The sequence below is a fragment of the Canis lupus genome, chromosome 23, assembly GCF_011100685.1.
Source record: "Canis lupus familiaris isolate Mischka breed German Shepherd chromosome 23, alternate assembly UU_Cfam_GSD_1.0, whole genome shotgun sequence".
Classification (NCBI taxonomy): Eukaryota; Metazoa; Chordata; class Mammalia; order Carnivora; family Canidae; genus Canis; species Canis lupus.
Genome location: NC_049244.1, coordinates 12012433 through 12037698, shown reverse-complemented (window position 1 = coordinate 12037698; position 25266 = coordinate 12012433). Strand labels below are relative to the sequence as shown.

The 25266-nt window shown below is 56.2% G+C and overlaps 2 protein-coding genes and 1 long non-coding RNA gene across 8 annotated transcripts in view; 1 reads left to right on the top strand and 2 right to left on the bottom strand.

Moving 5' to 3' along the window:
• Window positions 1–225: 225 nt before the first annotated feature.
• ZBTB47 (zinc finger and BTB domain containing 47) lies at window positions 226–15062 on the bottom strand. Of its 3 annotated transcripts, none has more exons than XM_038570577.1 (6): window positions 14919–15062; window positions 7822–9387; window positions 6072–6219; window positions 4454–4569; window positions 3880–4024; window positions 226–3755 (listed from the first exon to the last, which is right to left on the bottom strand). In XM_038570577.1, the coding sequence occupies exons 2-6, from the start codon at window positions 9304–9306 to the stop codon at window positions 3388–3390; spliced, it is 2262 nt and encodes a 753-aa protein (XP_038426505.1). In that variant the 5' UTR covers window positions 9307–9387; window positions 14919–15062; the 3' UTR covers window positions 226–3387. The 3 variants fall into 3 exon arrangements, with proteins under 3 accessions (XP_038426505.1, XP_038426503.1, XP_038426504.1); XM_038570575.1 differs by lacking the exon at window positions 14919–15062 and adding an exon at window positions 13786–13993; XM_038570576.1 differs by lacking the exon at window positions 14919–15062 and adding an exon at window positions 13017–13120.
• Window positions 13357–24255, top strand: LOC100688360. Its single transcript, XR_005376892.1, has 3 exons — window positions 13357–13694; window positions 17954–18191; window positions 22375–24255. It is a non-coding gene; the product is annotated as an uncharacterized LOC100688360 (long non-coding RNA).
• The window catches only part of NKTR (natural killer cell triggering receptor), a 52806-nt gene continuing 45921 nt past the window's right edge, over window positions 18382–25266 (bottom strand). For 3 of the 4 annotated variants that reach the window (XM_038570570.1, XM_038570569.1, XM_038570572.1), the window contains 4 exons: window positions 23289–23384; window positions 22399–22455; window positions 21760–21864; window positions 18382–21171 (listed from right to left, as the gene is read on the bottom strand). In XM_038570570.1, coding sequence (XP_038426498.1) covers window positions 21084–21171; window positions 21760–21864; window positions 22399–22455; window positions 23289–23384 — 346 coding nt within the window. In that variant the 3' untranslated portion in view covers window positions 18382–21083. The remainder of the gene's footprint in view (window positions 21172–21759; window positions 21865–22398; window positions 22456–23288; window positions 23385–25266) is intronic. The other variant, XM_038570571.1, reaches the window with a different exon arrangement.

Below are 25266 nucleotides of genomic sequence, written 5' to 3'. Positions count from 1 at the left end.
CTGCATCCAGCTCAGGACCAAACATCTCTGCTCCTGCCTCAGTTCCTGCCTCCGCGTGTTCCTCAAGCCCAGCCCGCCCTAAGTGGGAGACGGGGTCTGGAGCGGCTCCGGGGCACAGGGACCCATGCAGCCTGCCGCTGAGCTGCTCGGCTCCCTCGCTCCGGTCCAGGTCTTTCCAGCCAGCAGGCGGGGCAGGCAACATGTAAAGAAGAGGCTGGGCCAAGGGACAGTTGTACGGATTTTATTCCCCTTCACTCATGTCCTCACCCTCCTGCTATCGTCCCCCCCTCATGCACTTGGGGCCCAGACATCAAAGGTCCACACGTCTGGCACAGCCATTCCGCCACCGCTGAGCCCCCAGGGAGGGGAGCTGTGGCAGCACACGCCAAGGTCAGAGGCCAAGGCTCTGGCCCGGCCCGTGGCCCCACCTCATCTCTCTGCTCATCCCCAGCTGGCCCAGGATCAGGGCGCCCGGGGGAGCTGATGAGGGGGCAGGCCCAGGTTTCAGACCCGAGTTCTGGCCAAACGGGCTGAGAAGTTCATCTGGACTGAACCCTGGCCCCCCAGCCCCTCTGCAGTGGGACATGATGATCCTGACCCCAGTTCCCTGCCACCAGCCCTGGGAAGTGGGTGACAGACACCCCAGTCCCCTTCATCCAATATCTAGGTGCTTGTTCATTTGTTTTAGAAACAAAAGGAAATGTAAAAGCTGGTAAAACAAGAACCCCGACCCATACTGGCACTGCTGAGGTTCCATTATTGCTTCAGACCCTTGTGATCTGGCTGGAAAGGAGCTCCTGCCCACACTGGCCCAAGGGGAAGAGAGCATTTAGCACCAGGGACCAGGGCTCCTGCCTCCCAAGGACAGGTGGGACAGGTGGGACAGGTGCCTCCCAGGAGAGGGTTTGGCTGTGCCCACACACAGCTACAATGACCCTTTTGACCAGAGCCCAGCCCACCGTCCAGACCCGTGTGCTCAGAGGAGAGGTGTATTCGAACAGGGAACCCAAGTCCTGGGACAGAGTTTTGATACCCCGCCCCAATACTCATCTCCAGCCTCTGCTTATTAAAGTGTGGCCTCACAGGCACCTGGCCTGGCCAGGGCCGCCCAGGCTCACTCAGTAAGGCTGCAATGGGGCTAGCTGGTGACAAGGCCACTGGTCCCTATGGGAGACCCTGGTGTCAGTGACAGGGGTTGGGGAACCCATGGGGATCCCGACCTACAGCGCACTGGGGGAGATCAACTTTTGGGGGGGCAAATGTGAGCCAGCTCTGAAGAGCTGCCAGGCACTGGGACCAGAGGCTAGAAGTAGCAAGGAAGAGGAGGAAAGAGAGTGGGGGGGGGGGACCCTGAGGACGTCATGGAAGCCCAGAGATCAAGGGGAGAGGGGGAGAGGGAGCTACGGTAAAGCAGGAGCCTGGAAGCCTCAGCATCGGAGTCGGGGAGCTGCAGAACTGCGGCCAGGCCAGACAGGGAGCCTTCCCCTCTGAGTGAAGGGCCCACCTTCTCTCTCCAGAGGACGGCAGGACCGTTCTGAGGGTACGTCTGTAGGCTTTGGCTCACCGCCCTAGCCCTACAATGCTGTAGCCCCAAACACAACTAGGCCAGGGCACCGCCCCCTCTGTGCCCAGAGAACAGTCAGGGCTGTGTAGCTTGGATTATAAATCCTCAAATCACTTGGGCTTCTCGGACCTGCCCACATCTGTACAGAATAAAGTGCTTCGTTTATTGATGATTAAAATGTCCCCAGCCCCCAGCCAGCGCCACGGGCCTCACAAGGAGGTCAGAGGGGTTCCAACCCCCTCAGCCCTTGAGCTGAGGGGGCCCAGTCCCCCACCGTCCCCCCCTGCCCCCTGCTGCTGTCCCCTCCCTTGGGCTTAGGCCTGTTCCCACTCCAGCCATGCTTGGGAAGGTGGTGGTGTGGGGGTAGTCATGGGGGTTTAAGGTGCAGAGTATAACAAACAAAACTGTATAAACACAAAAGGAAAGAGCTTAACTAGGAAACACGTAGCTTATGGAACCTTCCTCCCCTTTTTAAAGGCAGGAAATAAAGACGTTAAATGACAACAAAAAAGGGGTGTCCTATTAGTGCCAGCCTCATGGGGGCAAGCGTGGGGCACAAGCTGGGGCTCCCCCAGAATCCCCCCCTACCCTGGGGGCCTGAATGTGTGGGCTCCTCACTGACAGTGCTACAGGTACCCAGCCACAGTGTAGAGGCCCAGGAAGGACAGGGGTGCTGGACACCAGCCTGGAGTGGGTTGTGGCCAGGCCCAGGAAGAGGAGGAGGCCTCTGCCTTCTGAGCAGGGATGGGTACAGACACACACACATCTCCTCTGGTGCGGAGAGACGACCAGGGCAGCTGGTGAGGACCCGGGGGCTCTGTGAACAGCAGCCCCGCCCCCTGCCCCACTGATAGCACCTTGAAACCTTCAAACAGCGCCTCCTTCTCAGGACCTGCCCTTGGGGTTCTCCCATTTGCAGGGACTCTTGGACTGCAGCCCTTGGGATCTGGTGCTGCGGGAGCCAGCCCGTCTGCCCACCCAGGGCCTAGCTCCCAGCCCCCTGAGGCCCAGCGGCTTCTGGGGATGTCCTCTCCTGGACTTGGGGACCTCGGTGCAGCCTGGTACAGCTCAGGGATCCCTGTGCTTGCTGACAGGGTGGTGGGTGGGTGAGCAAATGCCTGGGGTCCAGCCCCTGTCTCCCCCACCGCACACGGTGCAAAGCTGGGTCTGCAGCCTTCACACTTCACCCTACTCCCTCCACCACATGCTCATGGGAGTCCACACTCAAGCCCCTGCCCCGGTGTCCACAGCCCTCAGATCCACGGCTTCTTCCCGGGAGGCTGGCACCCCAAATTTCCCCCAAGCCCTCCAGGATGAGGAGGCAAGTTGGGGGGGCACGGGGGAGGCAGAGATGAGCCACTGAAACTGACCGAAGCCTGCCTGGCCAACCCCCTAGGGCTCAGGCCTCAGCAGAGTGACCGGTCACACCTGCTCCCCAGCGCCTCCCTTCCTGCTGTACCTGCTGCCTCCAGTACCCGCCTCACCTGGAGGGGGTGCTGCAAATAGTTTCCTCTCTTTTCTTTTTCCTTCGCTTCCAAAAAAAATAATAATAAAATAAAATAAAATAAAGGCTTCAAGGAGTCACTGCAAAGGGGGGCACTTGGGAGTGAGGTGTCCTCCACCTGCACTGGGCCACCAGCCCGCACGCCCACAGGGTCAGGGGGCTCAGGCGGCCCGCGTCCAGCCGCGTCCAGAGGTGGCGGCCGCGGGGCCCGGCCGGTGTCCGCCGTCCCACGGGAAGGAGGGGAGGGCAGGAGGGGGTCCCCCCGAGGCGGCCCCGGGCTCCGGGCCACCCACCCCACCTGGCACGCGCAGGTGGGCAGTCAGTTGTTGGCGCTCATCCTGCCGCCCGAAGTGGCAGTGGTGGAGAAGAGGGGCGGGGGGGGCGGCAGGTGGGGCGCGGGCGGCAGGGTCTGGGGCAGCCCCGGGAGCAGGGGCAGGGCGTGCGCTGCGGCGGGCTGGGCGGGGGGCAGGCCCGGGCCCGAAGAAGGGGGGCCGTCGGCGGCCAGCGGGTGGCTGACGCGGAAGCACTTCTCCTTGTGCGCCTTGAGCATGTTGGAGAAGCGGAAGCGCTGGCCGCACACGTCGCAGGGGTAGGGCTTCTCGCCGGTGTGCGTGCGCCGGTGCCGCTTCATGTTGGGTCGGCTGGTGAAGCTCTTGCCGCAGATCTCGCAGATGTACGGCTTCTCGCCTAGGCGCCGGCAAAGCGGGGAGTCACCGAGGGGTGGGCGCCCCAGCTGTGCAGGCGCCCCGTTCCCGGCCCGGCAGTCCAGAAGGCAGCGGGGCGGGGCCGAGGGGGGCCCCGGGGGGCGTACCTGTGTGCGTCTTCATGTGCTCGTCGAAGTACTGCTTCATGTTGAAGTCCTTGCCGCACCACTGGCACATGAACTGCTTGTGGCCGATGTGGATGCTCATGTGCGACCGCAGCTGGTACTTGTACTGGAAGCGCTCGTTGCAGTTCTGGGGGTGGGGCGGAGGTGAGGCAGGGCGGGCGGGGTGCGGGGAGGACACCCTGGGGCCGGGCCTGGGGGGCCGCTGGCAGGCAGGGCCCAGGAGAGGGTGAAGTCCGGGAGTGGGAAGAAGCCACAGAATGGAGTCCTCAGGCCTAGCGCCGAGGGCCCCCCCAAATCCTTCCTCCTTGTGGGGAGGCCCTCCTCATCCGCGCCCGCAGCCGTCTCTGCTCTGCCTGAGGTTCCTCTGTCCACCTCCCCAGAAGGCCCGTCCCAGGCGTGGTTTCGGCCCAAGGAGCCCGCTCACCCTCAGTGTGCCGGGCGGGTGGGGCGGTGGGCAGACTCCACTGCCCCCAGCTCCCTGGCTTTTAAGCAGCTGCTGCAACTGATCCCTGCCCATCCGGGGTGGCCCCTGGGGCAGGGGCAGAAAGGGACTCACCTCGCATCTGAAGGGTTTCTCCCCAGAGTGCTGCAGCGAGTGCACTTTGAGAGACATGCTTCGTTTGAAGGACTTCCCACAGGTCTCACAGGTGAAGGGCATGTCCTTGGTGTGGGCTGCAGGGCAGGCCGTTTTGTCTCAGGGTAACCCCCATGGCTCCTCTCGGGGGTCCCTGCCTGGCTGCCTCCCATACGGGGCCTCCTGGGATGCCCCCCTATTCCAGGGTCTGCCTCAGGGCCTCAGGCTGGGACCTGGGGCTGACTTGCAGGCCAAGCCCCTTCTCTCTGGGCTAGGTCTGTCCATCTGCTCTCAAGTCTGGTCAGACTAGCATGGAGGCCCTCGTGTTCTTCAGCCTCTGGCAAAGGCTGCCTCACTCCCAAAGCTTCCGGGAGAGAGCAAAGGACCTCAAGCAGGATTGACTTCAGCTCAAACCCTGGCCCCACCGCTGACTCCCTGCACAGCCTCTGCGTGCCCCAGTGCACCCTTCTACAGAGAGGCTAGGAGTAGTCTTAGGTCTCAAAGGTGGGCTTTTCACGGGATGACACTGAACAGTCCAGAGGGAGTTAACTGTGCTCCCCTCAAAACCACGGACAGGTGAGGACTAACAAACTCTTCAAGGAAGATCTGGGAGGAAGCAACTGGAGCCAGAGAGGTCATCCCCTTACAGCTCGGAGCTGGGGAACCCAAGCCCAGGAAGACCACTAGTCCTGGGCTACTCAACATGCTCCCAGCTGGGACCTCCATCCAGGGGTCCCTGCTCCCAGGTGGCTGCAGCAAGGGGGTTAGGCCTGGCCAGGAGCCACACCTCCCTTTCTTTGCCTCCCTTGGGGCCCTTGAGCCCCAAGCAGGCAAAGAAAGGAGGGCCACCTGAACCCCAGGCTCCCTGTCAGGCTCTCTGAGAGGGGAGGGACAGCCATGCGCAAGGCAGAGGAGTAGCCCAGCATACATTTGCGGGGCCTTCCTCATTACCGTGTTTGATTCAGAGAAGCCTGAAGCCCTGTAAAGGCTGGAAGGTGAGGGCAGCCCCGGTGGCGCAGCGGTTTAGCGCCGCCTGCAGCCCAGGGCGTGATCCTGGAGACCCTAGATCGAGTCCCACATCGGGCTGTCTGGATGGAGCCTGCTTCTCCCTCTGCCTGTGTCTCTGCCCCTCATTCTCTCTCTGTCTCTATGAATAAATAAGTAAAATCTTTAAAGGAAAAAGGCTGGAAGGTGAGAAAAATTTAGATGCACAGCTGTCCTTAAACTGAGACAGGGCCTGTGTCAGCCCACATGGCACTTTGTGTAATGGAGGAAAAGGTACACCTTTCCCTGGTGGCCACAACCCCATACTGAGATGCACAGTCTGGTTAGCAGTGTGCCAGCTGGATTCTGGTCCCCATCTGCCATCTTGTCCAGGAGCCCTCGTGCAATGTGCAACTTGTCCAACTGTACACAGTAGCCCCGACCTCTGAGTCTATCCAGGTCACACCTGCCACTACAACCAGCCTCCCCAGGCTTCCCAATTGAGAGGGGCCTTCTCACACCTTCCCAATACCCTGGGATGGAAGTCCTTCCCAGCACAAGCAACAGCTGGCCCAGCTCTGACCTCAGGCCCCATCCTCTCCCGGCCCAGACTCACCAACCATGTGCTTGCGCACATGGGCCATGGTGTAGAACTTCTTCTCACAGATCTCACATGAGAACTTCTTCTCAGCATAGCCATGCACGATCTTGTTGTGCTCATGGAGGGACCAGAGCTTCTTAAAAGCTTTGCCGCATGTCACACACTGCAGGGTGAGAGGATGACAGGTCCCGGGTCCTGAGTCCGGACCATATGACCTGGAACAATCTGCCCCCTCTCTGGACCTCAGTTTCTCCACCTGAATTGTGCTGGAGGAAGAGCCCTCAATGTCCAGTGACCTGACAAATCTGACGTTCTGGGAGTTGGGAAACGTTCTGGGTAACTCCCTGGAAACATGCCCACCTACCCGGGGCTGCAGCCTGGGCCCCCCCCCCACCATCCTTGACCTTAGCTTGGGTCAGGGGACACCTATACCAGGAAGCCCCTACTACTCTGTGCTCATCTCAACAAGGTACCTGTCTATAGAGGGGAGACACATAACTGGCTGAAGGGCCATGACGTGTGAGGAGGCCACACACGCTGTACGTGGAGAAGCCCTCCTAAGATAACAGGCCCACCAGAGTGGGGCACCATCTCTGCTGCCTCCCCCCTACTGGGACCCAAGGAGAGAGGTGCCAAAGGGCCAGCTTTGGGGATGGCGGGAACTGCAGGAGGTCTCGTGTCCCGTGAGGAAATGGAAGGTGGTGGGAACCCTGGGGGCTGCGCTCCCCTCCTGCTCTTGTCCTACTGATTCCTGAAGGACACACTTCTAGAGGGCTGGAGTAGGTCAGGGCATGAGCAGAAATGGGTCAGGGTGTCCAGGTCAGAAGAAGCACACGCATCTTTCTCCCTCAGGAGGAAGACTCAGGTGTGTGCAGGTGGAGAGGCAAAGGGCAACCCAGCGGGCAGGCAAGTGGGAACAGGTGCAGGAGGGTGGGGCAGGAGACCAGGTAACCCCCAGGTAACACTTTCTCCACAGGGCACAGGAATTAGCAATTAGCTCAGGCAATTAGTACCCGCCTACCTGCTGCTCCTACAACTTCCTCCCGGCCAGAAGAGATACAAAGCAGCCTGGCGGGCCCTGTGCTACCCAAACCCTGAGAGGCCAGGCTGGCACACACTCCGGCTGACCCAAGGCCTGGCAGGCAGCCCAGCTCCCCTGCTTGGCCTCGGCGGCCCCTGCTCTTCCCAAATTTCTCATCCAATCCCTCTTCCCAGGCTCAGGCCAGCTGGCATCTCCAAAGAGCTGACAGCAGGGGCTTCCTCCTGCTTGGCCACCCCTTGCTGTATCCAGACTTTGTAGCAAAGTGGAAATGGCGCCCCCTCTGGGCAAACCCTACCTTACCTCGTCTGTGCTTTTGTGCAGTGCACGATCCGTGAAACTATACATGATGGCCCCGCTGGCTTTCAGCAGCTCTAGGATTTCCTAAAAAACACGGGCTCCCCCCTCCTCAGAACTGGCTACCCACCAGCCACCAGTACACAGACAACTCCCTCTTCTCATCCTCTCCTTGGCCCCTCTGGCCAAGGGTACTGTTTGTTCCTGTCCGATCTGTAAGTGTCTCCATGTGCCAAAGCCAAGGTCTACCTGCCTCCTGCAGGAAGCCCTCCCTGACTTATCCCCTGGGCTCTCATCACCCTGGGCCCGGGTTGGCCCCAAGGGCCCAGGTAAGCCTGGCCTCCCTAGCCTGTGTGGGTGATGCAGGCGCAAGACACTGGGTGCGTGGCCTGGGCGGCCTACCGCGAGGAGCCCCCGAGGCCCACCCACCTGGATGTTGCGCTCGCAGTCTGTCTGCCGGTGCAGCAGCAGCTCGCTCTCCAGCAGGAAGCGCTTGCCGCACTGGTCACAGATCTGCATGCGGCTGTGGGTCACGTTCATGTGCTTCTCCAGGTACCAGCGGTTGTTGAAGACACGAGGGCACTTCTGGCACGGGTGGTGCTGCTTCTCTTCCAGCTTCACCTTGGCCCCCAGCCCGTCAGCGGCCTGTGGCCCCGCGCGGGCTGGCGCAGAGGCTCCTCCCGGAGCCGGCTTGGGCCTCTTCCCGCCCCGAGGCCTGGCCTCCTCGGGCTCAGGGGGGCCTCGGCGTCTGGCGTTCTCTCGAGACCGCGTGGCCATACGACTGTGGGCAGGGGGCTCTGCCCTGCCGCCCCGCCGCCCCGCCGGCCCCTGCCTGCTCGCTGCCTCCCCCTCCTCGTCCTCCTCCTCCGAGCTCTCTTGATCCTGCTCACTGTGCCCTTCCTCTTCCTCCTCCTCCTCCTCCTGCTCGCTGTGTGCTTCCTCCTCCTCGTCTTCCTCCTCTCCCTGACTGCCACCCTCCTCCTCCTCTTCCTCCTCCTCCTCCTCCCCTCCACTGCCACCACCCTCCTCCTCCTCCTCGTCCTCCTCTTCCTCCTCGTCCTCCTCTTCTTCCTCCTCCTCGTCCTCCGAGTGTCTCTGCAGCCCGTCTTCCCGGCCCAGCACCATGGTGGCCGGGCCCGTGGTGGTGCCCGGCTTCCCCTCGGGCCCCGTGGACACGTGCAGAGTCTGGTTGTTGAGGTTCACCTCCACGATGATCTGGGACTGCTCCCGGTGGCTGTAGGTACCAGCGCCCCCTAGCTCCTCCTCCAGCCCCTCCCCACCCTCCAGCTTGCACAGGCTGCCCGCCGGCCCGCCGGCCTCCTCCACGCCACCCTCCTTCTCCTCCTTGAAGAAGGGCTGAGCCGGCCCGATGGCAGCAGGCACTGTGCCACCCGCGGTCCCTGCCCCGTCCTCGACACGCACAGAGTAGGGGTCAGGGCCCTCCCGGGCATAGATCTTAGGCAGGCCTGGGGCGTCCGCCTCCTGCTTGATGTCGCAGTAGTAGGGTGGTGCGGCCGGGGTGCAGCCGGTGGCCGGCTGGGCCAGGGCCACAGCGCTGGGGCCCGGGGGGCCTAGGGAGCGGGCGTCCAGCAGCTCCTGGCAGGACGCGGCGATGTCAGCCATCTGCAGCAGCGAGGCGGCACTGAGCACCTCGTGGACGTTGGCCGCGTTGACCAGCAGCTTGGAGGTGTAGATGAAGTTGAGGATCTGCTGCAGGCCGCCGGGTGCCAGCGCCTCCAGGGACAGCTCCACGCGCTGCAGCTGCTTGTTCTGGGTGAAGAGCGAGTGGAAGAACTGGCTGTAGGCGGCCAGCACGCCCTTGTGTGCAGGGAAGACGCTGCGCTGGGGCACCAGCACCAGGTCCACGTCGCAGAGGTCAGGCTGGAAGAGGCGCTGCTCGTTCAGGCGGCCCATCAAGCAGGCGAAGTGCAGCGCCACGTCCTCCACCAGCGAGAACTCGGCCGCCGGTGAGTCTGTCGTCTTCTCAACCAGCAACTGCGGGGCAGAGGGCACAGGTCAGGTCAAGGCCAGTGACCTGGGCAGCGCCCACCCTCCGGGAGGCAGCCTGCCCATCACTCCTGGCTCCACGTTCTATAAAGGAGCCGAAGCTCCGGCAAGGACGCAGGGGAACCAGGACTCCAGCCCGAGCCAGCCGCCCCTTAGAGCTCAGACTCCAATCGCGACCGTCGGCTCCTGGGTGAGGGCTAACCTTCCTGGGCCTGCAGCTCTTCCCCGTGAAACAGGTCATCCTGCGCAAGGAAGGGGGAGAAAGGAAAGAGGAAGGAACGGGGACTAGGGTCACCGACATCCAGGAGTGCCTGGGACCTACGGGTTTCCTGGGATGTGGGGCTTTCTGTGCTAAAACCAGGGCCAATCCAGGCAAACTGGGGCGAGGTGGTCGGTCCCCCCAGACCCGAGCATTCCTTCAGCACGTCCTATGCTCCACGGGTTCTCTGCCTCATACTCCCTCGCACATACAAATGAAGCCACCCTGCCCAACCTCAGGTCCCTCAAGCATGAAAGTCAGGCTCACCAGCTTCTGCTTGGCCTCTGGCTGCTACTGTACCCCTAGGGGTAGTACTTAGGAAACCCCTCACCTCACCAGCAGTGGGGGCCTCAAGGCCTGGGCCCAAGGCTTTGCAGGGGTAGAAATTCTTGTGAAGAAATCTAGGCCCAGGCCTTGGTCCCACTGCCCTGCTGGAAGAGGCTGATGGGATCTAGCCTGCCCCTTCCTACTGGGCCAGGCTGCTGCTCACGGCCTCAGGCCTGGCTGCCGGCAATTCCCCCTCATACGGGGGTTCTGTGGGGGTAGAAGGACAGAGCTGAGTTTCCCATCTACCATGCTTAGAGACGGGAGGCCCCCAAAGCCTGCCCTAGACCCTCTTCTCTCGAAGGCCCTCAGACCCCAGGACAGGTATGGTCCAGGCCCACAGGCTCTGAGGTGGCCCCATCTTGGAAGCCACACTACCTGGGGCCTTTGGAGCCTCAGAGAGGCCCTCAAAGTCTGGTGGGTCAGATTATCAGGCCCTTGAGCCACATCCAGAACCCGTGATTTGTCGAGAAATAAGGGCTGGCTTAATCATGACTGGCTTCTCCATAGCAGCTTTCCCAAAAGGTGAACCCCACAGGGGGGCAGGCTGCCCACTGCCTTGCCCGGGCCACAGGTGTTCACTTAATATCTACCGACCACCTGCCCACCTGGACCAATCCCACAGGTCCCAGCCTCTGGCCATCCTCAGGCTCTGTCTAGCTGGGTCAGAGCCTCCTATATTTGAGAGGTACCTAGCCCCACTGCCACAATGCCATCAGCTCTCTCTCCCAAGCACCTCCCTGCAAGCCATGGGATGAAACCCCAGTCCCTTCCATCCATAGCCAACCCAACTGTCCGTGCTAGTCCTTCCATTGGTGGGGGAGCAGTGGGTGGGCACAGACTGGGCTGGGGGGTGTTATCTATGTTCACCTTCTCAGTTGCCTCAAGGAGAATCGGCCCTGGGCCTCTGGACGAACCTGGAGGAGCCACAGGGGCAACCTGCTTTCTGATCAGCCCTGCCCCGCACCCCCACCCCTGCGTACCCACCCTATGCTCTCTCAGCTCACAGTCTGGCCAGCCTCCTGACCATGGACACCATCTTCCTTGAGTTCTCCCACACTGCCTTCCCCGCAGCCAAGAAGCCACCCATCTTCCCCTCTGTCTCAGGGCTGCTGGCCTGTCCAGGCCTGGCCAATCTAACAAGGATATGGTGCCAAGTCCCTCCCATCTCCCTCCTCTGACTCATTCTGATTCATCTTCTGGGACCAAACTCTATTGCCCAGATGGGGAAACCGAGGCTCAGAATGGGTTCTGTGAGCAAAAGCAGAGCCCCTGGCCTTCCAGCTCTGCTAAGGCCACCCTTTCCCTGCTGGACTGGACTAGACACCACGCCATAGGGATGGATTTCTTGGCTTTCAGTTACTTAAAAAGCAGGAAGAGGCATCTGGGGAACCTCTGACTCAGGGGACCGGCTGGGCTCCCTGGGACCCCACCACTACCTCAAGCAACCTGCAACCTCCTCCCCTGAGCTACTGTCACCTGCGGGTCAGGGAGGGCTCAGGATGCAACTTAGGTTGTGACAGGCAGGGCCTCTAAGGGCCACTGGGGGGCCAGACAGTGGCAGAAATGGCTTTAGATAAGGGCTTCTTAAAGCCAAGCCCGTTGAGGGGAGCTCATCCTGGGTCCCAGGGCCCCAGTACCCTCCAGTGCCTACCTGGCTTTGGAAAGAAAGGGGAGTGCCTGACCTTCCTGTGTGCAGATCTGGTCCCTCTGGCCCCAGCAGGGAAGGAGGGATAGGGGTTAGCCTGGAAGATACTGGTGCCCCCAAAGACTCCATTCCCAGGGCAGTAAGCCCCAAGCCAGCACCACCCTGCCCCCTGGAGGGGCCTCAGACTCTCAGACTCTCAGGCACCCTGGCGGGGCTTCCTTGACAGGGCACAGCCCTGCTGCCAGAGTCCATACTCCAGCGGGGCTCAGCCACCCCCTCCCCCTACCTGGCACCTCCCATGCAAAACCCACCAGCTGTGCCTGCCTGCCTCCCTGCCCAGCCAGATGTGCCAGGTCCTGGAAGTGCACATATCCCGCCCTATGGGCCTGGCCAGCTGCAGCCACACACCCCACCCTCAAGTCCAAGCCAGGTCAGCCTGTCTAAGATGCACCATCAGGCCAGTGGTCAGGCACCCTGTTGGCGGGAGCCTCAAGCCCTCAAACTCTACCTGCCAGCGACACTGCGGGGTGGGGCTTGGGGGAGTGGGAGGTCAGGTGCCAGGGACACCTGCTGAGATTGCTCACCAGGGCCAGAGCCTTCTGCATCCCAGGGGCACCCTGTCTCCGTGCCATGAAGCCACGGGCTCCCTAGACTGCCAGGTACCTCCCTGGAGGCCCTGGGCTGAAACCTGGGCACGATCTGCACCACCCCCCAAACACCCACGCCAATCCTCACTGCCGGGCAGCCGGGGGTGGGGCCCACCGGAGCAAGGGGGAGCAAGGGGGAGCAAGGGGGAGCAAGGGGGAGCAAGGGGGCACAGGTTCATGACTTCCAGGCTCCTCCTCTTGGAGAGGGGGTGTCTGTGCCAGCCTCTTCTGCGCTCATGGCCCCATTCCTTTCCCAGGACACAGGCCCAGAGAGGGCAGAGGACTGGCCCAAGGTCACACAGTAGTTTGGACCGGAGCTGCGGGCGTCCCGCCCCAACACACCCCGCTTGGCCCCGTCGCCCCAAATCCCCAGGCAGGGCGGCTCCGGCGCCCACGTGGCCCAAGGCCCAGGCGGGAATCCGACCTCCCCCTCCCCCCCATCACCCAGCCCGAGGGCGGCGCCGTCCCAGGCTCGGAGAGGCGCCCCCCTCCGCGGGTGCCTAGCAGGACTCCAGCCTCTCGCGCCCGGGCCCCCACCCCAGGAATTTAACCCCCTCCCCGCCGAGGGCCGCGCCACAGCGCCGCGTTCCCGGCCGCGGGGACCCGCGAGAAGGGGCCGGGGAGCCCCGGCAGGGAGGAGGTCCTCCAGCTCCTCCGCCCCGAGCCGGCGGGCCGCGCGCTCGGAGGGCACACGGGCAGGTGGGCGGATAAGCGGCGGGACAGGCAGGGCCTTGCGTACCATGGTGCCGTGGCGCTGGGGGCTCACAGGGCCCCGCGGGATCGCGCTGCCCCCGGCGGCCGGGCCGGGGCCGCTCCATGAAGCGCCGCGCTGGGGGCCGCCCCCGCGCAGGGCCCCGCGACCATGGCCCCCGGGGGCGCGGCCGGGCGGGCGGAGGCGCAGGGCCGCGGCGAGTCCAGCCGCCGAGCAGCTGCGGCCCCAGAGCCTCGGGCGCGGCGGGCGGGGGGCGCGGGGCGCCGATTGGAGCCCGCGCGTCAGCTGGGGCCGCCGTCTGGACGCTTAAAGGGCCAGGCCGCCCTGCGCGCCGGCGGGGGGCGCGGACACGCGTGGTGTGCGCGGCCCCTGCGCAGCCTGCTCGGCCGCGGGCCGCGGGGCCCCCCGGCCGGGCGCCCCTGCTCCCATCCCAGCGGTGGGCCCGGCCCCTCTGGCCTGCGCGGAGCCCCGGTGTGCGGGGAAGTCCGTCCCACAGTCTAATCGCGGTGCCTTCCAGCTGCGCCACAGAGGCGGGGTCGGAGTAGGAGGCGGCCCGAGGTCGGAGCTGGGCGCGCCCACTCCCCCACCGGCGGCGGAAAGGCCTCCACCTGCTGCCCTGAGCCAGCCCACGCCGAGACCGAACCCTCGTACCCCAGCCTCGCTCAGCGCCCCCCACCCTCTGGCCCGGGCTGCTCTGACCTGAGGGTGAGTCTGGGACCTCCGGCTGGCGCCCCCTCCGCGCCCCGCCCCATGCCCGACAGCCCGGGGCTCCCTGTGCCGCTGGACCCATCCCTACCTGGTGGCCTCCTCCGGCCGCCCACGCCCACACGGGGCAGGAGATGCGGGACCGGACCACGGCCGCAGTGACCAGGCCTTTAAGGTGGCCGGCCCGGGACCCTGGCAGGGAATAGGCAAGATGAAAGGAGGGGGGGCCAGAGGCCCAGGCCCCGCTGTGCCCCTGAGCCGTGTGACCTGACCACTGCTGAGTAGCCTCCCGGCTCAGACTCTGCTGGGGAGATGCAGCCAGGCCTGCGGAATGCTGCTCTGGCATGGACACCAGTGGGGGCAGGGGGCTCGCTGTGCTGGCAGGAGGCTGCAAAGGAACGCTGCCAGGCTGAGCAGGCAGGCAGCAGGGTGGGGACCACGGGGCGCTGGCCTGGCAGGGCCCAGGTGGGGGCTGGACCACTGTGGAGAGGGGGCCTCTGTGGGCCTCTCGTGCCGCCCATGCCATCATTCAGATGCCCCTCTGGGCCCCCACCCCACCCCAGGCTGGCTGCTGCCCCACTTTTGGTCACCCTGATAGGGCCCTTATCTTGGCAGCACCCGTGGCCCTCCACACACACGTGCCCTGTGCTTACACAGCAGCCCCTGCCCAGCTGGAGCAGTAGCCCCCGGGTATGCAATCTTCCTCATGAGTGGGCAGGGACTCTGCAGCCTGCTCAGAGTGACTTGGTTCTGGGCGTCAGGGGGAGGAAATGGAGCAGAGGTGAAGATCCCAGGCAGGCAGCACCATAAAATCTGATGGACTGTCCTGTAAGATGGCAAGGGCCTCCTGAGCCAGAGGCCAGGGAGAAGACATCTCAGGGGCAAAGAAGATGGGGGTGACCAGAAGAATGCCAAGGGGAAGGGGAGGGATACACATAGCTAGATGGCGCGTGGGGTAGATAGACAGACCCTGGTAGATAAAGGCATGGGAGGAGAGGTGGGGGCACAGCCGGGGACGTGCCCCCGGAGGCGGCTGCTGCAGACATCCTACACTTCTGTGGCCCTGGTAAGTGCGCAGACAGCTGGTTCAGCTCCCAGAGGCCTCAGGCTGGGGCCAGGCCAGAGTGGCCAGCATGCCTGACCAGCTGGTCACCTCAGGGCTGCTTTCTGTCCCTTCCTCCCTTCCAGCCCACTTCATCGGACCCAGGGGGTCCTGGCACTGACCTGGGAAGTGGCAAGGGAAGGATCGTTGGATGAGGACAGTGAGGCCCAGAGCAGGACAAATCATGCAGCCAGGCACCAGTGTCAGGAGCTGGGGAGAGGGGAAGTTGGGAGACAGTGGCCTTCCCGGCGGGCTAGGAGGAGCCTGGCAGAGAGGACTGCACGGGACACTTCTGGGCCCGCTTCCAGCTAAGGCTTGGCGAGGGGGTGTGGCCAGCGTTAAGTAACCAAGGTAGGGCTGCTGGCCTCCTCGGGATTGGCCTTGGCTGCTGCAGTCAAACCAAGGAGGGGCTGGGGTTAGATGGGAAGAGAGGGAATACTGGGGTCTATAGTCCATCTACTAGGGGAGCCCCAGGGCAGAGCCGGCTCTGGGAGAGGCCACTGGCACTTGGGTACATGAGCCCAGTATGGTGGGCTCAGACGGGGCCGCCCAGAGCTGAAGCCTGGAAGTGAACATTAACTAGAGCAGAGGGAGAGCAGAGGGGTATGCCCGGCGGAGAGAACGGCCCCTGCAAAGGCCAGGAGAGGAGACAGGGCAGCATCTGCAGGGAACTAGAGGCGGTTTGATGCGGTAAAGCCCAGGTTCTTGTCGGCGGGAATGGCCTGACAGGGATGGCAAAATGGCTCTTGCCTTTGGAGAGGGCCCTGCCCTGGGAGCTTCACTTCAGGCTCGGTCAAGGCAGGCTTTCTGGAGGGGTGGGGTAGGACTGGGTTATCAGGGAGGAGAATCCCAGGCCCCGGGAGTAATAATCCAGGAGTTTGTGGAGATAGGTGCAGAGCTGGGTGATCCTTGGGACAGTTGGGGCTGGGTGCTGGCAAGGTCAGCAAAGCCATGCCCCTGCCTTGAGGGGCCAGCTCGAGGGTGTTCTCGCTTCCTTAAGCATCTAGCCCCGTTCTCTCCCATGGCAAGGAGGAGAAAGAGACCCAAACTGTGCTAGGGCAGTTCCCAGGCTTGCTTGGGGACTCCGGACTACCCCCTCCCCCCCCCCCCCCCCCCCCGCCCCACTGAACCTGGGAAGAACAAACAGCCCAGCGGTGGACGGGGCATGGGGGTGGGGGTGCCTTCATGTGCAGGGCTCGGCCTCCCTAGGGGGGCACGAGGCCATGTAGCTGCTGCAGCTGAGACAGGACAGCAGTGGGCTGTGCCAGAGAACAGAGGGACAACACGGCATCAAGCCCATGGGATGACAGGGCAGCTCCAGCTGCCCACTAGGGCCTGACCAGGGCCCTGCAGGGTCACGAGCATAGAGCTCTGGGTGTGGAGCTGGGGGTGTTGCTCCTGTGTTCTGCCCCCACCGAGCACCACACTAATAGGCTGCAGCTGCTGGAGGGTGGGGCCTAATTCAAACCAGCAGGTTGCCCAGTTCCCTCCTGCTGTGTAAACGTCACAACCTTGGCATTCGATGCCTCACCAGCAGCTTCCAGGGTCCTCTCCCACCCTTTTGGTTCAAGGGACCCTGGGCTTCTCCACATGAAACCTATGGGCTCCTACCCTCCTCCTGCAGGCAACCCCAGGGGCCGGCATCCCTGGACCTTGATGTATGCTCAGTTCTAAGTATTTAATTCTCACTGCTTTGAAGAGGCAGGCCTTGGTCTCCCAGATTTTCAGATGAGGAGCTGAATTACAAAGGTCAAGCAATTTATCTAGTTATCCAACTAGGAATTGGCAGAGTAGAACTTGAACCCAGGCAGTGTGGCTCTGGCTCAAATCCCTTGGGACTGCCATAGAATAATTGCTCACAGAGGTCCTTTGCTCAAAATAAAATCAAGTGAAGCCAGAGGCATTGAGGTTAGTGGGGTCCTGCTCAGCCGTTCTCTGAGAATCTGGCCTGCTGGTAGAGATGTTGGTTGCAGGAGGACCTGAGTGACCTGAGGCTGGGAAGCGCCAGCCCGAGCCTCCATCCATCAGCCCTCTGGGAGGGCACCACCGATTTCCACAACTGCCAGTTGTGCACACCCCCTCTTTCAGGGCTCGTGAGCCAAGCAACAGGCAGTCCAAGTCCTCTTAGTACACGTGAGCAGTCAGAGGCTCGGGGTCACTCCTTTGTTACCGATTTCCTCGGCCCTCTAGCCTGGTCGAGGGGACCCAAACAGTCCTCAGGCTGGCTGTGGAGCTGTGAACAGAGGTCCCAGGGTCTCCAGGAGGCAGAAATATTTGGCCTCAAGCTCGGCACAGCCCCTCTGGGGCCTTGTGATCCACAGGGAGGAGGAGAAAGGGGCAAGGGAGCACTGCCTCTACCCTCTACCAAAACCTTTAAATGGACGGTTAAAGCCTCCTGCTTTGTCATGGTGGTGCGCTCCCCCTCTTCTTCCAGGGCCCCCCAGCCTATTCGTGATCGGATTTGAGGCTGCCTACCACCCCTAGAGCATCCAAGGACTTCTTCCTGCCCAGAACGACTCCTCTCAGCTTGCTTCCCAGCTCATTCTATCCCAAGTTCCTCATGGGACTTCTTTCTAGAAACTGAGTCCAGGCTCTTTCAGCCTGAGGTGGGGCTTCCAGGCCTCACCTGGCCAACTAATTTGCATCACTAGCAGGGCAAGGTTCTCCCTACACTGATCACAGCTTCCTCTCCCTTCCCAACAGTGATGCCTAGCCAGTGTCCATGGTCACTTGCGATAGGGATACTTTTCTTGAATTCTCTTACCCTTTACTTAATGCCCAGCTAATTCAGAACAGTCAAGACTGAAGCTCTCAACGCACTTCCCTCCAGTACTGCCCTGCTGATCTAAGTGATCACTATCAGTGAACAAAATGCCGGAACTCACTAAAAAGGAACCTCACTTGGGGATTTTCCTACAGCAAAAGACTGAAATTTTCTTTAAATCTTACCTCATCCAGATTTGACTTTTGTCAGCGATTCTGACTTGAGGGTCTACTGTTAATTCTGAAAACTGAATCTCTGCAAGTCTGTGAGAGATTATGTTGTATTCACTAAAAACATACAAATTCCTCTGAGTTCTGAGGAGAAAAAAGTTAATTGTACTTGCCCTGCAAATTCTCATGTGGACACTAAAAATATCATGAATGTTTTCTCTAGGAGCGAGTGCTATGTGCCCAGCGAACCACTGTTAGGGAGGATGTGCGGAGGCTGTACGTGGTTTCACAGGTAAACGTGCTGTCCCTCGGCAGCAACTCCCAAATAAGATGGGACATATTCCTTCCTTAGCAAAGAGGTCTGTATGCAAGTCACCTCAGCTGAATGACAACAACAAAGTCTGGAGGAAATCCGAAGTTTGCAGAGGAAGAAAGATCAAGCATCATCAATGCTTCTCTGGGTAGGTGAACATTTCCATCACGGCCCGAAGTTCTCTCCGGCTCCACCTCATGCCCCACCACTGATACTAAGGGACAAGATGAAAATGAGCTGCAGAGATGAAGTTTCTTTACTGGCTGGGTCAGCAAAGAGACTCAACACTTCAGAAAGATCTGAAGTCTGGATGAGTAAAGAAAGGAAACAGGCACAGCTTTAGACTAAGTATATATTTTAATTTCTATGAGGTCCCCCTTTCAAGTTTTAGGAACATTTAAATGAAGTGTATACAAATTAGACACTGCCAATATGTACAAAAGTATTTTCTACAGTTTTTGAACAATACCAGCTATATGTTTCATTTGCAGTAAACAAGACGTTACAAAAACAGTCCAATAATACATTTTCTATTAAGAAGCACAATACACAACATAATTAAATTTTATTAAAAAATAACTTAAAATACAGAACAATCCCCTCTAAGCAGAAAAGCTATTTCTGTAGTTCATTCAGTAAACACACAGTTGAATGCTGCGGCTGGAAACAATCAACTCTTCCAAGGGCCCACCTTTTGGGGATGAAACTCCACTGCAATGGGCAGTTAATGTCTGGGGTCCGCAGGGTCCTAGAACGGCCCACGCCACCCCCCACCCATCCTAGGACCCTGCATCTATGCAGTCACTCCTGTGATTATGCTATGTTCTATGGCAGAGCTGACCTGAAAATAGGGAGACTTGATCAGCAGGCTTAATCTAATTATACAAACCTTGAAACAGTGGAGGAGGGCAGAGGGATGGAAGCATAAGATGGGCCACTGAGGGTTTGAAGACAGAGGGGAACACACAAGAGGGAAAGCAAGCAGCCTTCAGGAGCTGAGGGAGAAGCCTCTGGCTGAGTTAGGGAACTGAACGAACCTGGAAGCAGATCCTTCCCCAGAACCTCCATAGAGGAATGCTGCTCTGCTAACCCGGGATTTCAGCCTGGTGAGACCCTGAGCAGAGAGTCCAGCCACACTGTGCCAGACTCCCAAGCTACAGAACTGTGAGCTAAGAAATGGGTGTTGTTAAGCTGCTAAGTATGGGGTAATTTGTTACATAGCAATAGAAAATGAATACATTGTCCAAAGGTAACTTTTCCTAACCTAATTAGATTTGGCAGTTTCTGGTTTGGGTTCTGAATGCCTTTTTTTTTCCCCCACGGAGTATTACAGGCAACTTTTGAAAACCCTTCACATGAATAACACATTGTTCTGTATTCACTAGGAAGTACGTTTGTTTGACTTGGGTCTTGTTTTTCAATGTACTCTCGTCTATCAGTCTGGCAAACAGCTGACAATTTAACCCTGTTTATGAACTTTTTATGGGTGATGATTTTATTAATATATCCATGGTCACCCCTTCACCCCTCAAGGGTTGTCAGATCCCTCCAACTGAGGGCTCTTTCCCACTTCCCAAGTACCCCAAGCAAGCAAGGCCTCGGTAGGATGGTGCAAAGTTCCATATCAAACATCCAATATGAATTTCTTCTGCATAACTGGCTTATAAACTGGCACTAAGGTGATTAAGTACACTTGGGGGAAAAACTCAAAAATTAAAAAAAAAAAAAAATCACACCAGTTTCTACAGGTCAAATCATTTTTGGAGGAACCACCCAAAACCGAACATGTATTTGTGCAGTACTGTATGGCGCCCCCTTCCCCTGTCATCCTGTACTCACTCTGTCATGCAAGGGTTCACTGAGTCAGAGTGGGTCACAGAAGAAAGAGGAGAAACATGCTGGTGCTTAGAACAGTTTAACTGCTATTGTGGTAGATCTCTCTTACTTGAAAGACTCAAAGGCCCTCCAAAATGTCTCCAGGATGGTGGCAGTGAGGCTTTTGGTAGTACTTTGAAGTCAACTCTTCAATCTGCTCTCCTAGAGGCACACATGCCAGTTATGTGCAGCAGCCCTGAGGGGCCGCACAACTCCCTGTGCCAATCCTGCCTGCTCCAGTGGGTCCCAGGCCACACCTGAACTTGAGAGTAAGCTCTCCAATTCTGAAAGTGAATATAGTTCAGAAGGAACCATGCCTGGTGCCAGCGAATTAAAAAAAATAAAAATAAAAAATCATTTCTCTCTCCTATGAGATTCTAATGTAAAGTATACTTAAAGAGATACCAAAAGGTACCGAGCACCAAAACATGAACTGGAATAGAATTGTTTTTTATAATCTAAACTTCTGATAGTATTTATTAAAAAGCACATAAAATATTAGGGCCTTAGAGACAGTGCAGGTATTATAGTTAAGGCTGATTTACTCTTCTTAACCTCACCAGCCAGCCTGGAGTAAGACAGATGGGGGGCTGTATGATGACCACTTTCCTGATCCTCTGAGATAAGCAAGAAGGAATGAATGAATGAAGAACTCCAGAGCCACTGCCTTATCCTCCTGGCTACCATTAGTATCAATTCTGGGTGGTTTGTTTTAAGAGCACAAATGTATAAGACGGTGTAACTGGTCTATAAATATTTGGCCACCTTTAACAGTTCTTCACAGTTCTGTGCTTGGCAGCATATATGCTAAAACCTGAAAAACGGGCAAAAAGAATCTGTATTCTAAGGAATACATGAGATGGAAAGAGACAACCTAAAGTAATATTGCAAATTATACTTAAATTTCATGATTTCTTGATTCAAGAAAATGAAATTCATTTCCATAGTTGACTACTGTAAAATGTGGCATAAAAATATTTTTGGGAGACATATCTGTATTTTAAATTCTGTGCACATGTAAATGAACAATAACAAGAAATGTCTATTTTTCAAACTTATCTGTAATATTGAAATAGAACAACAGACTGCCATTAAGTTTCTTAAACTTTTAAGTTACCAGATATTTACAAATAATATATAATTTGTATCAAAAAAGGGGACATTTTCAACTATATGTGCTGCTTTCACTGGGGCTCCGGTGATGAGAGTAACTTCGGTCACTTTCACTGTCGGAGCCATAAGATCTACAACTCCTGTAACAAAAGAAATATACAGACACCTTTTAACTTCAACCCTTTGAATTCTTCTTAAAGCTTCTTTTTTGATATGAGTGGCTTGAAAGCAATACTGATGTGGCATAGCACAGTGGGTAGATGAATGGGGTCCTGACTGTGGCAACAGTGTAGACTTTTCAAAGATGTTTTAAATGACAGATGGTAGTAATATCAAGGTTAAGATAAAGAAACATCGCATCTTGGGAAATTACTTGAAATCCACTCATGCAAATGAGCAGAGTAATTTTCCATGTTACCCAAAATGAACATCAATATTTAATTAGACTGAAGAAGGAATATAAAAAAAGGCACATAACGAGTTTCTTTAAAAACATAGAAATCAAAATGGGGACCCCACGAGGGGTGAAGGTGGGGCAGGTATGGATAGGACCACTGGGACAGTGCATCAAGAGGACCTGGCAACCGTCACCATTCAGTTATTCTGAAAAGGTTACAGGGAGCCAGTCACTTTGCTAGATCCTAGGGACATACACACAGTGGACAAAGTCACCTCCCACACCAGTGCGCACAGCACACCCTGTAGTCATCTAAAGGAGGGAGACTCACCTGGATCGCCTGTTATAACTTCTGCCTCGGTGGTAACTGTCACTCCTCTGGCTCCTACTTCGACTCCGACTCCTGCTATAGTAGCTATCGTAAGTGTAGGACCTGCTTTAACAGCAACAACACAATATTCAATTTTCCCATTCAAATATTCACATGCTTCCACTTCTGTTTATGATCTGATCAGTGTTCTCTGAGAACATGGGCATTATTACATGACACTGTGAAGGACACATTTGCACAGCAAGTACTGGAAACATTTAACATTTAACAAGTGACCCAGGGAGACTTACCATGTTAAACAGAAAAATGTTAATTTCTTTTCTGCATTGAAAAATGTTACAAAGTTAACACTGACTTAGTTTGACTGAATCTGGTGGATCTTTTTAGGCAATTATATTCAATAAATACTTGCCATCAGGTATCAATTTTCACTTTTGACACTATAGAGTACAATGAGCCAACAGATAAAAGCTGGTCAAAAAAAAACCTCATGTAGATAGGATATGATTTTATGAGAGACAAATACATGTGTTTAAATTTTTCAATAGAATACAACACTTTCTGAAAGGGAATGAAGGGTTTATAAAACAAGGCCTTTCAAATCTTCCCTCACAGGTGGCTCCCCATCCCTGTTCATACCTGGACCGACTGTGGGGATCATACGAGCTGCTCCTGGATCTGCTCCTGCTGGATGTCCTAATATGAATCACATGAGGGACTATCATCTTGTAGGTCAGGATAGGCCATATCAAAAATCTAGACATTTCTTAACCATCAAGGAAAAAACACCATGAAATCCAGTAGCTGTATCTACTTCATTTATCAAAAGAACACTGGATTTTTTTAAAAAAAGCATGTTGGATTTCATTAGAAAGATTACCTGAGAGGCGAAAGAGGGTTTGATGAAGCTGGGAGAACATGGGTCCCACATGCTCCACCCTGTGGCCTCTTATTAACAAATCAATCCTCTTATCCCAGTCCTAAACCCAAGCCAAGAGGTGACTGCAGATGTGAACTGAGGTCAAAGAAGATATACTGGAGGGAGGGGGAGATGGTGGGCAGAGCTTTTTTTTTTAAAAAGATTTTTTATTTATTTATTCATGAGAGACAGAGAGAGGGGCAGAGACACAGGCAGAGGGAGAAGCAGGCTGCATGCAGGAAGCCCGATGTGGGACTCGATCCCGGGATTCCAGGATCACGCCCTAGGCCAAAGGTAGGCCTAAACTGCTAAGCCACCCGGGGATCCCTGGGCAGGGCCTCTTAAAGATTTCTACTGCTTCTTTCCTCACTCTGAGAAAAGCCAGTGAGAATCTGACAGTTCCTAGAAAGAAACAACTAGACAAGACAATAGGCCTGTCTGGTATTCAGTGATGGTAGGATTCTTTTCATTGGCTCCCACCACTCTGCCTGTGCAGCCCTTGAAAAGCAGACAAAATAAATAAATAAAATAAAAAATAAAAATAAATAAAAGAAAAAAGAAAAGCAGACAGGATGCAGACCACATGGTAGGGTCGGTTCCCCACACTCACCTATGACTTTTGTAACTGCGGTAGGAACTGCTCCGGCTTCTTGTGCGGCCTCTGCTGTACCATCCTCTGCTCCGACTTCTAGAATAGCTTCTTGATCTACAATGAAGAGTGAAAAAATATATTAACTCACCATGCTGTTCAAACAATTACTAGTAGGATAGGAAGGGGAGAATACAACCAAAGGAAAGGCCATTCACAAACACTTCATACTAGGTTTGACAATGACAGCTTATGAGGGTTTAAACTGAATGGAATGGAATGTGGGCAGCCCAGGTGGCTCAGTAGTTTAGCGCCGCCTTCAGCCCAGGACGTGATCCTGGAGACCTGGGATCAAGTCCCACATCGGGCTCCCTGTGTGGGGCCTGCTTCTCCCTCTACCTTGTGTCTCTGCCTCTCTCTGTGTCTCTCATGAATAAGTAAAATCTTTAAAAAATAAACAAACTGAATGGAATGCAATAAACCAGAAAAGGCTGGTAAAGGTATGTTCACTGGAGCTTTATCTGGAAGACCAGAAGAAGAAACAATCTCCATTAATGATAGAATTGGGGGGGCCCACAAATATACAGTAAAATATTCTCAAGTAGGAAAATGAATGAAGTACATCAACACAGACGTCGCCTGGACATAATGCTGAGTGAAAAATGCACAGACAGAACGCGTATGTAGGTATGTACGCAAGTATGTAGGTATATATCTGTAAAGATTTTGTTTGAAGACATGCAAAAACATTGTATACAGATAGAAGTATCTGTGCCAAATCTAAAGAACAACAACAAAACTACAACAAAAGTTTAGAATAATGTTTAATTCTAGGAGAGAAGAAAGTAGGGTGGCACTGGGTAGGGATATATCAGGTATGTCAAAGCTCTGTTTTTTAAAAACTAGATGACATAATGTGAAATATTATTTATACCTAATCATTTAAAAAATCTACTTAATATTTAATAAAACAAGTAGTGCAATTCCACCCCTTGGCATTCCCTCGGCTCCCCACTCTTCTTCAACCTTCTACCTGTCATGACAGAACAAGACCCCTGTGTCTAGGCTACTTATGTAACATCTTCATAGGCTTTATTTTATTCACTACATTGTACTCATGTTTTAGAAGACATGCTCTGCTTCTAGTTTATCTACAAGAGAAAGAATTATGTTATGTTCTAATAAGACTCTAGTCGTTTACTCAACAAATAATTACAGAGCAGATTCTGTGAGGTAACTGAAAGATAAGTAGGAAATGGTCCCAGACTTGAGTTCAGTCTAGTAGCAGAGTCACAGCCAGGTGAGTAACCAAAAGAGGGAGTAAAGGTTAACTGTCTAGTCTACTACCCATCAGCTGCATAACTTAAAGCAAATTCCTTAGGCTTTCTAACCCTGTCTTTATTTATAAAATGAAATGCGACCCACCCCAAAGGCAGCGGCAGGAAGCTAAATGAGGGTGGCCAGCATCACCAACAGCACAGAACTGTCAAAGCACGAATGGCAGGCAGATGTTAAGCAGACAGGAATAGCTCAATAGCTGCCTGCGTCTAGGAACATGAACCTAGAAAGAAAAGGCCAGGATTCAGCAGCTCTTTGGGCCTGCTGGGAGTCAGGGCAAGAGGAGGAAGAAGGGCCCACAACACAGGCATTGAATGGTCTGAGAGGGTCGAGGAGAGCTAGCAGCAGGTTCCAGAAAGATGGAAAGGATGGCAAACATGCCCTGGCACTCATGCGAAGTACCTGAAAATAGCCCTTTTAGGAAGAAGCGGGGGAGGGAAGCACAGAAGACAGACTGCAAGCAACTAAAGAGTAAATGGGAGACAGCTGTTACAGATGGCAAGCATTGGTTCCTATTTTTAAAGAAATTCCGGTGAGAAAGGGAAGACAAATAGCTAAAAAGGGGGGAGAAAAACCCCAAAGATTCTTACTATATTTTAGGGTCAAGTGACGAAAAACAAATACACATTCGAGATATGAGCAATTAAGATAGTGAGGTGTA

Coding starts and splice junctions, on each gene's coding strand:
- ZBTB47 (XM_038570576.1), bottom strand. Junction 6,220..7,821: donor ACTGCGAGCGCAACATCCAG/GTGGGTGGGCCT, acceptor CTCACCCTGCAG/TGTGTGACATGCGGCAAAGC. Junction 4,570..6,071: donor TGTGCGCAAGCACATGGTTG/GTGAGTCTGGGC, acceptor CCTGCCCTGCAG/CCCACACCAAGGACATGCCC.